This window comes from Eschrichtius robustus, chromosome X (assembly GCF_028021215.1).
Source record: "Eschrichtius robustus isolate mEscRob2 chromosome X, mEscRob2.pri, whole genome shotgun sequence".
NCBI classification, from domain to species: Eukaryota; Metazoa; Chordata; class Mammalia; order Artiodactyla; family Eschrichtiidae; genus Eschrichtius; species Eschrichtius robustus.
Window position 1 is genome coordinate 48,843,270 of NC_090845.1, and position 14,707 is coordinate 48,857,976.

The 14,707-nt window shown below is 47.4% G+C and overlaps 1 protein-coding gene across 15 annotated transcripts in view; it reads right to left on the reverse strand.

The window, feature by feature from the left end:
• Nucleotides 1-1,192: 1,192 nt before the first annotated feature.
• HUWE1 (HECT, UBA and WWE domain containing E3 ubiquitin protein ligase 1) overlaps nt 1,193-14,707 on the reverse strand; it is a 143,427-nt gene continuing 129,912 nt past the window's right edge. For 14 of the 15 annotated variants that reach the window (XM_068533919.1, XM_068533916.1, XM_068533920.1 and 11 more), the window contains 17 exons: nt 13,853-14,456; nt 12,722-12,840; nt 12,453-12,609; nt 11,091-11,223; nt 10,624-10,826; nt 9,893-10,020; nt 8,496-8,592; nt 7,466-7,615; nt 6,811-7,056; nt 6,356-6,473; nt 5,576-5,716; nt 4,293-4,580; nt 4,064-4,169; nt 3,314-3,431; nt 2,834-3,015; nt 2,356-2,546; nt 1,193-1,807 (listed from right to left, as the gene is read on the reverse strand). In XM_068533919.1, coding sequence (XP_068390020.1) covers nt 1,705-1,807; nt 2,356-2,546; nt 2,834-3,015; nt 3,314-3,431; nt 4,064-4,169; nt 4,293-4,580; nt 5,576-5,716; nt 6,356-6,473; nt 6,811-7,056; nt 7,466-7,615; nt 8,496-8,592; nt 9,893-10,020; nt 10,624-10,826; nt 11,091-11,223; nt 12,453-12,609; nt 12,722-12,840; nt 13,853-14,456 — 3,084 coding nt within the window. In that variant the 3' untranslated portion in view covers nt 1,193-1,704. The remainder of the gene's footprint in view (nt 1,808-2,355; nt 2,547-2,833; nt 3,016-3,313; nt 3,432-4,063; nt 4,170-4,292; nt 4,581-5,575; nt 5,717-6,355; nt 6,474-6,810; nt 7,057-7,465; nt 7,616-8,495; nt 8,593-9,892; nt 10,021-10,623; nt 10,827-11,090; nt 11,224-12,452; nt 12,610-12,721; nt 12,841-13,852; nt 14,457-14,707) is intronic. The other variant, XM_068533927.1, reaches the window with a different exon arrangement.

Below are 14,707 nucleotides of genomic sequence, written 5' to 3' on the forward strand. Positions count from 1 at the left end.
GTGTATTGATCAATTCTACTATATTTCTGCTTATTTGTTCCTTTTATTTTAAAGCCCTGGTGGACTCCCAGCCTCATCTCAGGCCACTATCCTTTGCTCAAGCCTTGCCCTATCAACTGGACCCTTGCTGCCTTGAGCTAGATTACCCTGTTCTTCTTAATCTTCACTCTCACACAGCCTTATGATTCAACCCAAATGCCACTGACGATAGAAAGCCTTTCCTGATCTCCCAGGCTAGACCAGGTACTTCTGCTGGGCACCCAGACCCCCTTCCTACACCTGGTCACAGAACTGATCTGTCTTCACCCCTTGACTAGAAGCTCAATAGGAGGGACAGGGTTGATTCATCTGTCTTCTCAGTGGTCAGGGGGGCCAGGAACAGACAAGTGTGAACATTGGAAGAAAAAAAAAAAGACAAGCAGCCATTTGCATCAGGACCAAGGGATCAGGTTAAGGACAGACACACCACTTTCCTAGATCCACACTTTGGGACATGGTTAAGGGGAAAATCTCTAAGAAGTAGAGCCTCGGAGAATGAGAAAACCCACACAAAGCAAGTACCACTTGAGGTTATTTTTCTAACTAAACTTTTATTACTTTTTTCTTTGAAGGCTGGAACCATCAAAGTCCTTAGATCAACTTTAAGTGCTGGATGGAGTAAAAAAAAACCACAAAAGACTGTTGGGCGATCCGTGAACAGACTGGCAAACAAGCAGATGACAAAACAAAACCAAAAAGGATGGACAGACTGTTCTGGGGAGCTAGTCAAATTATTTGCTTATTAAAATTTGTTAGAAATAAACTAAAACATTAATAAATGAAATCAAAATTTTAAACTGAGCTCCAGGCTTGAAACTGTTATAAAGGCTCAGGAAATAGAACCTTCGGTTGGGTTGAGTGAATTCTCTTAGAACCCTGCTGGTTTGTTCCCCTAGAGCAAGGCAATGTGCTTTGTCCTTGGCTATAATCTCTAACACCATCACCACCCCCAAGTGCAGATCCCATTCTGAAAAAGATCTCCCCAGTTCCTGATGACTCTGAAGGAGGAGGATGCACCCGTGTGGTGACAGAGATGGCTTTCTGGAGAGTCCATTTGGATCTCTTCTTCAGCCATCTAGCATGTGCTCAAGAAATGTTTCTTTTTAAACTCGAAAAAAACTCCATTGTGAAAAGTGAGTTATGAAGAGTGCTCTTTATTTGAAACCTCCACAACACAGACGCCAATCTTTTCTCGCATTGAATCATTAGCTGTGCACATCAACACATTCCAAGCACAAATTAAGAAATGCAAACAGAACAAAAAAATATATATATATATAATTTTTTCCCCTATCCAAAGGTTTCAAGTCTCAATGCAGCAAATCCTTCTGAACACAGAATCTGAGGAGCACACTGTTCAAACAGTTGGGACAAACGGGTCCCTGTAAAGGCTATTGCCTTTTTAATACACGGGGTGAGGGATCATGGACGGCATGGAACGGGGAGAGGAGGTGAGGAAAAGGGAGCGGGGAGAGAGAATGAGCAGGAAAGGGGGAACGGGTATGCGCTGGGGAAGATGGGGCAGCTGGGACACACACATGGTGAGTTGGTGGATTTTCATTTATTGGTTTTGACATTTTCTTTCTGGTTCTTTTTTGTTTTCATTTCCCCCCTTCCCAGGTCCAACAATGGTAGAAAAACCCCACAGTGGTGGGCGGGGCCTTATTAGGCCAGCCCAAAGCCTTCAGAGCACTCCTGGATGGCCAATAGTAGCATGTGGCGGAGCTTCTCAAAGCTCTCATAGGCAGGCAGGTCCAGCTGATTAAAACTAGGGAAAGAAGAAAGATCAATTCGTGACAAAAGATGATAACCAAATCCGTGTTCCCATGGTGCCCACTTGACTTCTGCTCGTAGACTCCCAATCCTGTCCTAGCCTTGTCTGCCCTCCTCTAATCTGGCCCCAATACTGGCCACCAGGCACCTAAAACATAATCTGACCCTGTCACTCCTCCTTAAATACCACGACCCTACATGAAAGCTCCAAGGAGGCATTCAGGGTCACTGGTCACCCCTGCCGAGTTCTTTAGCATTCTGCTCCCTGCAACTCCTTGCTCTGGCCACGTTGAGCCCTGGAATACACCTTGTTCTCACATGGCAGCGCTCATCTGCAATGTCACCCCAGCCCCACTGTGAGTCTGGGCCAGCTTCTCATCTCAAATATCATCTTCTCCACAAAAACCACCAAACTATGAGCTACCCCAGGTCCAGGGTACCTGGGGCCAGATTTGCGCTCCTGACCACGGGTAGGGGCCTAGAAGTAGCAAATATGCAAATTCAATCTAAATGCTGAAAAGGAGAACAAACCTTTCCTCTTACCATGTGTGAGCTGAAGGCAGGCGGTCTGTGGACCTGTCATCTCGATGGATCTGAAACTTCTGAATGCCATTCATGCCTTCAAGGGCAGCAAAACCTTGCAGGGGCACCTTGGAAGTACCCGTGACAAACTGGAGGAACTTGGCACGGTCAGCTTGATCGAAAGAACGCAGTGCTCTCCAGAACCACTGGATCTACAGGAATGAACACAAGAAGCCAGTGTTAGGCAGAGAGCTCTTGGAAGAAAGGGGGATGGGATTTGGAATGTTAGGCAAGCCCCTTCTGTGAGACAGGTTTCAGTTCCTCCATTCACAAGATGAGCAAGGAGATCACCTGAAAACTGAAACTCCAGAAGAGTGAAGAGTTAGGTACAGGTAAGCTGTCACTCAAAACTCCCTTCCCCTAAGAGTACTGGTTTATTTGGTGTCATACAAACTAACACTGCTTAAGGATACAGGGAGGGATGCCAGCAGCAGCTCACCTGAATAGAGTTGGACTGGTACTTGTGGTATTCAGTGTTGGATTTCAAATCGTCAATGTCGATTGTGGGCAGTCCTGATATGAGCAGCTCTAACTCCTGCTCAGTGAAGATGGAAATGAGGCGCTTTGGAATGATCTCATAGAAACCTTCTAAGAAAGCTGCCAGCTGTTTGCGGATGGCTCCTGGGGAGAGAACCAACAAGCCACGTGGCATCTGAACTCATACAACTGTTAGAGGTCAGAGATCCCCAATCTGGCAGGATGCTGACTGATCTGCCTACCTCACCTACCACTCTGTTTCTAGGCCCCCATATGAGGGTGGATGAAGGGAAATATTTTTTGGTCAGGTTTTTGGACTCCTTTTATGCAAGGCATTTGTGGCTGGCATAGGGGAAGAGAAGAAACAATGTCTGTGAAATGAGTGAGGCCTGACCTTGCCCCATACTGAGCAACTAGGGAGTCTAATGGACATTTCCCCTACCTGTCATTCTCATCTGGCACACCAGGTGTACATACTCCTTCTTATTCTCCTCTGTTACCAAGATGTTGGCCCCATTGGGTTTGAGGTCACGAACTTCACACACTCCAAACTCTTGGACCTAGAATACCCAAAACCAATAATATGAATCAGGCTTGGTCTAGGATGGAACTTACATAGATACCTGGAAACACACCCTAAACTCTTTGCTGTATCCTGGGCAAGGAGATGAAGCAAGGTCATAAAAAACAGTGACTTTTCTCATGAGCTCATAAATCCCTAATAGGGAAAGGCCAAGGGTTTGGTCCTAAAACATACGGAAACTATCAATAGTAAAAGGGAAAAGGGCATGGATAACATACATAATGTAACACAACAGAATCTTTATGGAAAGCAATTTGGGGGAAGAGTAACCTTGAAATTTTTTTGTTTTTCATTTATGTCTATTTGTACAATTTTTCTAGAGTGAACTGCCTTTGGGAATGAAGAATAATGTACTAGAGCATTTTTTCAAAATATAGAGGAAACTAGGAAACAGCCTGGATTGTTTTACAAATTCTGGTTTTTCTGTTTGTGCCATCTCATGCAAATACCCACTGCTCTCTGCCAGATGGGGAACGGGGAATGGGACTTAAGACAACAAGATGCTTCCTTAGAAGCATTAGAGGTTATCCAATGCCAGTTCAAGGACAACCCCATAACGGGTTTCCTCGACTAGCTGGGATGTGCCATGGTCAGGATCTCCTGACCTACCTCAGTGCTGAAGGTGAGGTCGTAGCCTAGTGTGGAGACATCATTTTCCAGCAGATAAACCAGGCCCTGGTAGAAGTGGTAATCTTCGCTCTCCATATCTGTATATCTAGATAAACAAAATTAGGGCCATGGGTTGGGGTGGAGGAGAGGCAGCCTAGTGATGGGACACAAGAAAAGGGACTAGATTTCCAGGACTGAAGACAGTCCCAGGTTTGTGCCACATCCTCACCTGACAGACTTGCCCAAGATGTGTTTGTAGAAGGACCGAGTAAAGTAGCACTCTAGGAGGCGGTTGTCATATACAGCTTTGGCCACGATGCGTCCGACAAACTTGAAGTAGCTAAGGTGGTTGGGGTTGCAGTGGGAAGATGGATTGATGGTGTATGTGACCCGATCACCAGGTGAGGTACGGAACAAGGCATACATAGGATTAAACATCTCCCGAGAGATGATCATATACCACTCCCGCAGGAGCCCTCCAGCATCCTGCCCTTCTTCTCCTTCAAACACTATATACCTGTATAAGAGAGCAGAAACAGGGATGTGCAGAAAGCCCAGGACAAATCCATTCTTTTGCACAGCATGACCTGAGTGAGCGATTGTGAAGGAGTAGCTGGGGAGTGCAGGGTCAGAGGACAGTGGTAAATGCAGAGTGCCAGGAGAGCCCAGAGGAGTGGTGGGGATCTGGGACAAAAAAGGGCATCACTGATGGAAGAGATGTCCCGAAGTATCAGTAAAGCCTCACCCATATTCCAGAAAACAGTAATAGGAAAGGTATAAAGGCCTAATAAGAAAGCAGGAGGCTTTCATCAAGGAAGGAATCATCAAGTGGCATCAAAGAGAGCTGAGCTCAGAGTCCGACGTCTATAAGGATTTGGTGGTGGAGGAGTAGGGTTCAGTCTGTCTTGGAAGCCTCTCTGACTTCGTGTGTGACTACATGGATAGTGAGCCCGTGCCATAAGGGAAGGGAGGAATCAAGTTCCTGAGTTCAGGAGGATCAAACTACATCAATAGGTCTATCATCTCAATGGCTCCCATGACACATGGTACTGCAAACTGCCAATCTCCTCTAGGTGGCGCCAGAATCACCAGTGAGGGATTACCAATTTGGTGGGGAGCCACTCTTGCAAGTATGGTCTCCCTCAACCCAGGGTACCATTTGCTTAGCAGGGTTCCCGTTCCTAGTGTAACAATGGAGGAAGCTCTCTTTGCGAAGCCATCAGGTGTACCTTTGTAAATGCGAAAGACTCTCCGGTCTGTACAGGAATTGTTGGATAGCTCAGCCCAAGGGCCAGATGGCCAGCAAAAGACCAGTCTCATGAGACTGGGTGGAGAAGACAGGTGACAGTTCAGTGAGATTATCTAAGCTGGATTCCTCTTAGGAATTCCTACTGGGGAGGGCAGCACCTCCCTAAGTTCCCCTGCACATCTGGGCCCCAAGTAAGCCTTCACTACCATGTAGGGAGGGTCCCAACCCTCCCATCCTGCTTATACTCTGCTCTGGGCTCTTACAATCGATTCTTCATTTCTTCAGGGGATTTCCGGTGCAGCTCACGATAGGAGTCTTCAAACACATGGTCACGGCGGACGTGCACAGCCATGTCTTCTTTCCGGAGCCCCTCGTCCAAACGCTCCAGCTCTTGGCGGAAATATCTTGGGAGGTAGGAAAGGAAGGAAAATAAGATTAGGGGTGGCAGAGTAAACTTTTGTTTGCCTGATTAGGATGAAGATCCGCAGTGATGTTCCCCCCATCCTCCAGACACTTTGATCCCTCCAGTGTTTGGGAGAGGCAGGTCATTCACTACCAACTCTAAATTTTTCCCATCTCCATCGAATAGGGGCCCACAGACATTAAGGCATGGAATTTCTGCAATAAGCAGGTAAGCATGTGTAGGTGCACAGGAAGGAAGAGAAGAGTAAAAAATGACAGGAGTGTTGTGGAGGCTCGCCCCCCCCACGAGCCCTGCTGTGGCTACCTGCACCTCCTGTATTACCCCAAAGGAAGGACTGGGACTTTAGAAATCATGTGATTAAACAAAGGCTTGCATTTCTCTGATGAAGAATGGAGACTGGGTTGGAGAAGGCCAAGGAGTATTTACGTACAATGATTGTCCGTGGCACAGACAGATGAGTCTCTCCCCGCCCCCCCCACCCCCCAGCACCATTCTAAGGGCTGCCACCAAGGGAAACTTTTTTCCCTGAAAACATCATCCCAGGAGAAATTTTGGCTCCTTTCTGGGAGAGGAGATACCGTTTAGAGAGTTCCCATCCCCCCAACACCAGGGCACATACTTGCGCTTGACATCAAAGTCGAGGACACGAATGTAGTCTACCAGGACAGCAAAAGGCCCGTCAGCGAGGTGGGTGGTGGACTGCCGTAGGATCTGGTTTAACACAGTGCGATGAGTCTCTGGGGGGAGAAAGGACAGCAGGAATCAGCACATCATGGGTCTCAGAAGAATGAATGAAAGCCAACCAGCCAGCAACTCTCTCTTCCTTGTTTCAGGGGAAAAAAACGTAGTGTGGCACACAAGCAAGGACTTCCAGACCCAGTCCCTGCCTCACTAGCCTCACTTTCCAACACACACACACACACACACACACACACACACACACACACACACACTCTCTCTCTCTCTCTCTCTCTCACTCTCTCACCCTGCAAATCAGCTAAGAACAAAATGTATGAATTGACCCTGTAAAAAAATGAAGCCTTCTACATTTGGGTACCTAAGAGTTCCCTGTACCTGCAAAGCGAAGAAACTTCTGTGTGTCAGGGGGCAGGCTTGATGAGATGTGCATAGACGAGGGCTCCCGGGAGAAGAATGGGTCAAGGGAGGAAGGAGTGGCTGGGGTTAAGGGGGCAGGGGAGAGTGGAGGAGGCTCATCCTTGATGTGTGCCAGCTGGCTCTCACGGGTGTCTCGGACAGGAGGCTTGCTCTCCCGCTCTGTGGCATGGACCAGAAAGAAGGCCTCGACGGCAGGCTGTAGTACTGGGGGTAGGAACGATAGGACAGTGACAATTTACTTTATAAACTTCAACATATAAACCTCTTCCCCCCTCATAATCAAATTTCAAAAGTACTACATGAAAAAGTAATGAAAACTTGCAGGAGAAATATAATGGTGCCGCAGAGGAAGTCAGAGTTTCCAGAGAAAAATGGGATAGGCAACCAGTTATAAAGATTCCCCCAGTCTAAAAAGTAAAAGATACCAGCTACCAAAAGAGAACGTTAATCTTTTTTCTGACAATGAAGTCAGAGAAAAAAAAATCCTCTCCTTTGAACTCCTATTATGGAGATCTGACAGAGAGGAGTAATCTGGAAGGAAGAAAATTAAGCTGGCAGAAAGGGCCCCAGAGCAGATCAGCGGACCTGGGCCCTCCCTCAGGCCACAACTCACCTAGCACCGCATGCTGGTCATGGGATTCCTCCAGTTCCTTTAGGCACTCTCCCAGCATGTCCCACAGCTCATCCAAGCTCAGTTGCTCGCTGAGCAGGGGTAACTCGGGTGGCCTCTCCTCCTTCTCCTTCTCCCCCTGTGGAGTTCCATCTGAGCATAGAGGGCACAGAGAGGAGAGATTGGGAAGCCCCTGAGGCTTTTCCTTCATTCAGACCAAATGCACAGGCCATTAGGCAGATCAAGTAGATTGGTCCACTGGCCAATGAGTAACTGAGTGACATCTGAAAGCAAGTTCTAGTCCTATACTGGATGGCATTTAAACTTAAACTGAATAAAATTAATACAAGAAAAAGTTTGTCTAGTTGCACTAGACGCTTTTCAAGTGCTCAGTAAGCTACATGTAGCTAATGGCTACTGCAAGAAAATTCTACCAGACAGCATTGGTCTTCTCATTGCCTTACTAGCTCCCAGAAAACCTATGGATTATTAAATGATTTAATATATTTAAAAAACTGGATGTCCTATGACAACACTATCCCACAGGAATGTGTTAAAAGGGTGCCAAAAAGCATTCTATATGAAATTAACCTTGAAAAATGCTGCTAATAATAGCATCCACTGTGTGCCAGGTACTGCTCTAAGTGCTATATGTACACGTGTTAACTCAATCCTAACTATGAACATCCCTATTTTAAATGAGGAAACTGAACAAAGAGAGGTTTGCCTCAGGTCCCAGAGATAGTAAATGGGGAGACAAGACTCAAACGTATGCTGTCTCCACACAATATCATCATAGTTTCTTCACTACAGAAATTGCAATGTGTGCTATGATTCTCCAATGAGGACCAGGTGGTGATGGTTAGTGATCTTAGTTGATTGGTACGGGCCTATCAACATACAGAAACCAGGGTTCACTTGAACAAACTGGAAAACACTGAGCTTATGTATGTTGGAAGCAGGGGATCCAGCAGGCATTCCATGAAGACTGGTTCTCCCTTTTGTTGGGCTGGAGATGGGAAGCAGTACTAACCAATGGACTGAGTATCTTGAGCACTGGGAGATGGCTGGTCCACATCCATGGGTGATTCCTCCCTTCGGACAGATGCCTCTGACTGGCTTGACTCCGACTGGATAAAAGGGAGACAAAGTCACATAAAGGGTGCAACTCTGCTTTCCTCAGGGACAGGCTAGAGGCTGTCCTACAATCTCTCACATATCATAAGCTTGGAAAGAAGCCTCCCATGTCTTCCCATATGGAAAGAAGTTTCCTTAGGTAGCTCTCCAGGACAAAAGAATGGCCTTCCCACCTCCTTTGCTGTCCTCCACCCTGAGCTAGCAAGCTTTTGCAAAGAGCTCCCTGGATGCCCGCATTTGCCTCCACTCTATTCCAGGCCTGTGTCCAGTCAGGCACCATCCTCCTGGACTTCAAGACTTCTAGGGACAGTTTACACACATATATATACCTATATATAAAACTCAGATGGGCAGAAGGTAGGTTTACTCTTTGTTCCTTTTTGCTCACAAAAGGGGAAATAACGGGAATGAATTAGTGCAATCTTTGATGGATGGGATTGGCTTTTTAAAAAAGCCAACAGCTGTCATATCAGGTGTGGGAAAGAGACTGGGCAGAAAAAATACTCCAGAATAATAGTTCTCTATTCTCCCTTTCTACCCTGCTGGAGCTACAGCTCTTAAATTCTAGGCTGTTCCCAGCATGCTCAATGAAATCACACTGTATAATAGTAATTACAGATAAAGAAAAAATAAGCATCGAGATATCCTTATTTCCCGGATCTTGGGAAGGCGACTTGCATGTTGTTACAAGGACAGGAAAACAATGAGTGCCACAGCATATATACATGATTCCAGGCTTTTCCTACAGCCACTCTGTGCTGAGATCCCAACAATGAACTGGCTACCTAGGAACCTGAAAAGGCTTCCTCCTAAAAGTGCCCAACTGCCTGGGTGCCAAAGGAGTATGAAGAATAGAGGCAGAGACCAGGGTGGAGGGATCAGCCATAGCCAGAAGAGGCTGTGTGGGATGTGTACCAAGCTTGGGGGACTTTCAAGGGCAGGATTCCTGACGTGTCTCTGAGGTACTTGCATTGTTCCATGAGACTGAAAAATCTTTTATCACGAATCCCCTCAGAACCCAGACACTTAGCATTATGCAGTTTGCAAAAGCGCCACTGTTGATTGGATAGCTGGGAGTGGGGTATGATGGCCAAGCTTTAAATCAAACCAAACCAAACCAATAAACAAACAGTAAAGAAAGCACCAAGAGAAAGTAACCCTGTTATCCAGAAGCATTCATATAGCAAACTTAATGCAAAAGCATACAAGGTAAGGGCAATGAAACCCCACTGATGATGTGGTGGGGGAGGGAGGAGAGACAAATGAATGAGGGGCCACAGGCATCATGCTAACCGTTGCTGCTTGTTGCTGTCTCCGCGCCCTTTGACCCTCACGTACCATTTGTATAATGGCATCAGCCTCAGCCTCCAGCTGCCGAACAGCTGCCTGGATGCTGCTAGCTGAGCCTAAACCGGAAGAACCTGGGAGAAAGAAAAAAGAAGGTAAGATGTAAACTGTAGAAAGAGAGAATGCTCAATATTCTCTCTCCCATCTCCTGGGCCACCACGGGACACCTTGCTGAAGTCTTTGAGCTTTAAGCTCAGGCAGCCTCAGAATGCTCATCGTCAGGCACTAAGAGCTACCATTACAGATAAGGGCAGGCAACATGGGGCTGGGCAGACGGATGGTGGCAGGTGAGAGAGTTCTGCGGGACAGGGGGAAAGACGTTGGATTTGGCATGCCATAGCTGAGGCAACATGGCTACAATATTTTAGCCAACAGTGTTCAAGGAAGCAGAGAGGAGACAAACTCAGTGAGTTAAATCTTGTTCACCAAAAGATCTGTCCCCAGTTTCCTTGCCAGATTTCCACTCCCCTTTAATTCCCACTTGCCCTAGTGAAATTTCCTATGTAGACGGCTTGAGTGAGATACAGAATGCAGCCACCAACATTTTAAGATAGGATCATCATTTTCCTTAGAAAAGATCAAACAGGAAGGAGACATGACATTAAGTCCTGCCCTCCAGGGTCTCTTGTTTTTCCACCGCCAACCTTGCCCCTCAACTGGACACCCCAGTTCCATACCTAGCCTGCCTGTCTGCTTGGCTTTCTTGTTAGCTCGGCGTGTGTCGTCCCGGAGCTGGATGATGACCTGCAGTACCCTCAAGAAGAACTTCTGGGTAGATGTCTTGGATGTCAACATGGACATAGAAGGCAACTGGAGCTCCCGGCCACCCAGAGGTCGCTTCTGAGATGCCACGATTACCACATTCTCAGCCATGTCAAACCTGGAGAGTGTAGAGGTGGCTTGCGTATACTGAGAGCATCAAAGCATCAACACCCAGAGCAGGCAGGGCTTTCTTGTGTCAAGCAGGGGGTAAGGAATCTCAGAAGAAAATCACACAAGTAGGAAAAATAGGGCCAACTGTGTACAGGACAGAAACAAAATCTGTTCAGGGAAGAGGGAAAAAATAACCAGGAAGCCAGGAAGAGCCACTTTTCAGAATGTCCCTGATCCCAACCCCACAGCCAAATGGGCAGCTGCCACCTACCTGCTCTGCATTTTGCCTTTCAGCTTGGTGGTCTGTGGCTGCTCCTCAGGCAGGCCATCAGGGGAGAGGGTCTCACACTGGGCTCGCCGCTGCTGTTCCAGATTGTATTCCCGTAGTTCAGCCAGAAGGGTTCCTGGGCAGGCAGAGAAGCCAGCAAGTGTTCAGAGACTTCCTTAATGAAGCAGTGAAAATCCAAACCTTTCCAAGAAAACTTCCTAGGTGCTTTGTTCAGCTGCACTGAACCTGGAATGAGCAGAATTTTGCTCTGTTCATTTTACTATGTGTGCTCACAGATCAACTAACTGCTCAGGGGCCACTGGTTTATCTGGCCTTGAGAATTTGCTGAATCTACAAGAAATACCGCTCAGTGCAGAGGGGAAAAAGTATCTCTTTTGAAGCCTGTATACCTCTCAAACTTCTTAGGTTTTTGTGGTAATCTCAGGCAAATTGCTTAATCTCTTTCCCAATTTGCTTACCCATCTTAATAATGCGGCTCATACTGCCTAACCTCACAAGGCTGCTTTGAGAATTAGGAAATAACTGTCTAGCAGAGTGCCTAGGACACTGCCTAACCTATGGATGTTGAATAAATGGTGGCAGTCAAGAAAGATCAGAGGCCTCTTTTGGAAGAACTCTGTAATTCTCATGCAACAAAGAACATCCTAGGTCACATAGTTTAATTGACTCTAATGTCACCTCAGCTCCAGGGATGTTTGTGAGAAGGAGATAACTACACAGGTGGTTGAGATCTAGGGAGACCCATGATTGGGATGGGGGGGTGGGAGAGAGCAAAGAGTGTCTCTATAGATGCTGAAAGCAAATCTGGCCCCACTCCTTGATTCAGCCACCCCATCACCTGGGTTTTAGTTTTCTTTTTGGTAAAACAGGAAGACTGAAACTAGATAATTTGCAAGTATTCTTAGAATTTTTGTACCCTCAAAACTGCACAAAGGCAGAGGGTATTATTCTTTCAATTCCCGAGCCTGAATGTAGTATAGGTGCATCTCTGAGGTGGCGAACTGCCTCAGCAGGCTCATCATAGGGCTCTTATGAGTGCCCAGAATGGAAAAGCAATGTCGGTCCTATGGGCTCTCATTTTCCTTCACTAAGCACCAATTACCAGCTGTGTGCCAGGGACTGGGAATGTAGAGAGAAGACCAGCCCTGCTCTCAGAGAACTGGGCAGAGGAAAACAGATGACAACCTAGTATTATCAGTGCTGTGAAAGAAGAGCTCATGGGGCTGTGCTACAGATGCACAGAGGAGTTTGATTCAGCCTGGGGGTTCAGGGAAGACTTCCATAAAAAGGTGACACCTAAGTGGAAGGTTTCAGAAAAACAGGGTGCTTTACTCCTATTATTACCTATCTGTTTACAAAGGGTATAACCCAGATGGCGGGCTCCATTCAGTAGCAGCTTCAAAACAGTGTCCCGGGTCCCAGGGTCCCCCCGAGAGAGCTGCAGTAACACATTGGCTGCATCCTCTAGGCCTTCTTCAGAACAAGAATGGGATGTCAACACCTGGGAAAAAGAAAGGAGATGGGGTGAGCCCCAACTTGAGAACTAAAACATTATCTACCCTGGTCAACTCTTTCTCCCCCAACCTTGGGAGGTCAGAAGAGCTTGGACTCACCTCCACAGAGAGCTGGAGCTGATTTTCAGTGAGGCCAGAGGATATCATCTTAAAGTCCATGCTGCTGCCGATATCACCCACCTTCGCTGGAGATTTGCTGGCCTTAGTAGTAGTAGAAGCTTTGAGGAAACAGACAGAACACTGTAAGCCTCTGAAACTCGCATGCCAGAGACTTAAGTGGCAGAGCCAATCACTGCACTGCCCAGGGCTTCAAAATGGAAAAGTAGTGAAAATGAAGATCCACCCCACATAGCCGAATCCAAATGACTTGGGATACCAAGGACTCTTATGACTGTACCTTCTAAAGTGACAAAGAATCCCAGATATTTCTCGCAACTGTTCCCCTACCGTCAGAGGGCTCTCTGAAAGCCCCCCTTCCTTCAAAATCTGTTTCTTCAAATGATTCTTATTAGTGTGCCGCAGGGCACATTCCCTTCACTTCCTGGGATGGCCTGGCTACTTGATTCTACCCTGATTCCCACTGTTATCCTGCCTGCTCTTGAACTGCTTCCTCTGAGAACTGGCTCCCTCAACCAGGCCAGAAAGACTGGGGATTCTTTAAAGACAGGGACTTTCTCCCCCTCTTTTTAAAAAAAAATATTTATTTATTTATTTATTTATGGCTGTGTTGGGTCTTCGTTTCTGTGTGAGGGCTTTCTCTAGTTGTGGCAAGCGGGGGCCACTCTTCTTCGCGGTGCGCGGGCCTCTCACTATCGTGGCCTCTCTTGTTGCGGAGCACAGGCTCCAGACGCGCGGGCTCAGTAATTGTGGCTCATGGGCCCAGTTGTTCCACGGCATGTGGGATCTTCCCAGACCAGGGCTCGAACCCGTGTCCCCTGAATTGGCAGGCAGATTCTCAACCACTGTGCCACCAGGGAAGCCCCTCTCCTCCTTTTTGAGCTTAGCCTAGGGGAAGCCACATTCAGTGGTCTCCACAGGAGTGGGGGAGGGGGGAGGGAGGGGAAGACGGAGAGAACTTGGACAAATGAGGGTGAGAATTAACACATTTGGCTCTCACAAACACAAACCAAGCTGACTGCTGTCATTTAGGGAGGAATACCCGGGTGGGGGAGAGTTGGGGGTGAGGTGGGTGTACACACCCCTCAGCTCCCAGCCTACATCCACACTTACTTGAAACAGTCGTGGTAGAAGTCGTGGGGGTAGTCACTGTGGTTGAAGCGGCTACAGCAATGGTGGATATAGTCGTGGCAGCAACCAGGGCCGGAACAGAAGTGACAGGGGTGGTTGCAGCAGGGGGAGTGGGTGTGCTGGAGGCAGCAGTGGTAGTGGTGGTAGATGTGGTTGATGTGGCAACACTGGTGGAGGAAGCACTGCTGCCAGAATTAGCCTGTGCTTCCGACACTTTGTTTTCTGGGAGAGCAATTGAGATGAGAGAAAGGAGTCTGAGGAGTTTCTCAGTTAAGAGAGAGCTCCGGCGGATGACTGGGTGTGACAACATGTTCATGAGCTGCCCCAGTGGAGAGGCCTCGAGGCTGTATGGGGAAGTTTCCCCCTCACCACCAGCGCTCACTGGCACTGACTTCACAGAGTTCTTGCCTTTCCGGCTGACATTCATGTTGTCCAGTTTTACCAATAAGTCCCAGAAGTCTGTGCAAATGCCACTGCTCGTGGACTGTGAAGAGCATGGGCTGCAGGCCTGCTTACTGCCCCTCTCCCGATCACTCTCACAGTTTGTTTCTTTGGTCCGCTGCTGTGTGAAGTGGCTGGGAAACACCTGCCAGGAAAAGAAGGACAGGTTTGGCGTACGAGGTCTACACAGAAAATGTCTTGTGACAAGGAAAGACAATTGGCTCCTAGACTCTCCACTCCTTTGGACAGCTTTAGTAACACTGGAGAGATGTAACATAGGAGTTTTATCCAACTGATGTTGTGAAGCAGCCTAGAGAAACTAACAAAAGCTCTGTAGGGAGACAGACGATTAGCAAACTTTTCTGAGCATCTATCTCTATACTTACAAAATGGGGA